Raw genomic sequence first — 2,197 nt, forward strand, 5'->3', positions numbered from 1 at the left:
TTTATTTTATGAGCTTTGGCCACGAACAACTCAAATCCTATAGCTTCTTAGACTTATAACAACTAGATTTTTAGTTTCTAACTTAGCATAGTATAACTCAATTTTTATAATTTTTTAACTTAATAAATTATAAAAATTAAATTGTATTGAATTAAAATTTAAGAACTAAATTAATAATTGAGAGAAAATTTAATTAAGGATCCGCTAGAAGTTATGTTGTTCTTACAGAATTTTTTTTAGTGATGAGACCAAAAATATCTGCTGCCAACAAAAAAAAAAAAAAAGACTAATCCTAAGCTCCTAACCCATAGTGATTGAGTCTAGCGTAACTTCAGAAGAGGTTTTTTTGTTTTTTGTTTTAGTGGAAAGTGGAAATTCATTAGAGAGAACTGTACAGATAAAGGCAAAAGCCAACTATGTTGAAGGCTTAAAAGTTCTAACAACTTTAAGAGCATGGTCTACTAGAAATTAGGTTTTTTAGTGAATTAAAATTTGAATTTCTTCCACAAAAAAATACCTATATTTAATGTCTTACCATACATCAACAAGATTTTCTCTAACAAAATGAAACTTTTGTTCAATAAAAAAGCATAGACTAATCTCAGATAATTTTATCTAAAATTTAGCCATCAAAAAGTTACAGAACGCCGTCACATAAACAAACCCTTACCATGTCTTCCTCCAAAATAATAATAATAAATCTTTCCATGTCATTTTCACCAAAAAGAAAAAAAAAACAAACAAACAAGGTCCTCCGTCAACAGTCAGAATCGTTGGCTACAAAATTTTCCTCTATAAATATCACTTCCATGCTTCTTTCTTCATCAAACAGCATTTGCAGTTTCAACATTCAATCTCTGTCATCACCAAGAAGATGAGCCCACCACCAGCTTCTTCAAGCTTCCATGGCTTCCAGCACTCATCCAAGGATCTCATCAAAGGCCCACGTCCCTCTCCTTTGATGATCAACAGAAGCTCCCATTCCATCAGAAAACCTTCATCTTCGCTGGCGCCGCTGCATGCCTCCTCCGTCACAGAGACGACGACCACCACGAATCCCAAACCCCATCATCATCATCAACAGCAACAAATAAGGAAGCCCATCATCATCTACGCGCACTCACCCAAGACCATCCATACCAAGCCTCAAGATTTCATGGCTCTGGTTCAGAAGCTCACCGGCATGCCCCGTCCTAAAGACAAAGACGTTATTGCTGTTTCCGGCGCCGGCACCGAGAACCTGGAGTCTTCCTTGTCCGACGAATCGATTATTAGCAGTATTAAACAAGAGAATAAGCACGGTACTTCTGAAGCTAATAACGAGATTACGAGCTCGTCATCACCATCGGTGCCAGTATATAGACATACTACTGGTTCTGCAGAATTTAATTATGCTGATATACCTCTATTTACACCGAATTCTTCAGATTTCTTGAGTCCCTACTCTAGATCGGTGTATAAGCATTCTGATTCACTCTTTGGTATGCTGGGTACTTTGATTTCACCTTCTGGGTTGGAATTCATCAAAGAGCTTCCTGAATATTGAATTTTACAACTTTTTGGGGTTCATTTGCACGTGAAGGTCAATATCTGATTTCTTGCTTGATTGGTTTGTTTGTCTCTACTTTGAATAAGGTTTTGTTAGCTGCAAAATAACAATTAGATGCCTAGAATATAGAATATGTAGTAGCTAGCTAGGTATCAATCCACCATGAATTTTCAATAAAATTTAATTTATTCTTTGTGCATGTATATAGATATATACAACGTGTAAGTTCTACAAAAAAGGGCAAAAGTTGATTGATTTGGTTTTTCGTTTGTTGATGTAAACTCATTTTTTTTGATATATTCCTAGTTTCATTTCATTTTTTTCAATGTGTAAAAGTTTGAACTCTGCCATGTTTGCTTCCTCTTCTTAACTTTGAAAATTGAAATACCTCATATTACCCGAAGGAATATACCGTCCTCATCATTAGTTCATTATCATCTTTGTCTCTTATTTTAAAACTTATTATTATATCACCAACAAATATGTTGGCGTATATATTTCCAGAGCTATCTAGTAATAAATATATATTGTTGAATTAATTTAATTATAACTAATAAGATGCACATCAAAAGATGATAAGTATGAACATGTCGATCGCTGACCATTATGCATAAGTCAACTCGATTATCTCTCTTATCACAAGTTCAT

At 34.3% G+C, this 2,197-nt stretch overlaps 1 protein-coding gene across 1 annotated transcript; it reads left to right on the forward strand.

Moving 5' to 3' along the window:
• The first annotated feature begins 818 nt into the window (after positions 1–818).
• LOC129321217 (VQ motif-containing protein 8, chloroplastic) lies at positions 819–1,899 on the forward strand. Its single transcript, XM_054966913.1, has one exon. The coding sequence runs from the start codon at positions 875–877 to the stop codon at positions 1,544–1,546; it is 672 nt and encodes a 223-aa protein (XP_054822888.1). The 5' UTR covers positions 819–874; the 3' UTR covers positions 1,547–1,899.
• Positions 1,900–2,197: the final 298 nt, after the last annotated feature.

Source organism: Prosopis cineraria, unplaced genomic scaffold (genome assembly GCF_029017545.1).
Source record: "Prosopis cineraria cultivar Desert tree isolate PC_DT_omini unplaced genomic scaffold, ASM2901754v1 PC10, whole genome shotgun sequence".
Classification (NCBI taxonomy): Eukaryota; Viridiplantae; Streptophyta; class Magnoliopsida; order Fabales; family Fabaceae; genus Prosopis; species Prosopis cineraria.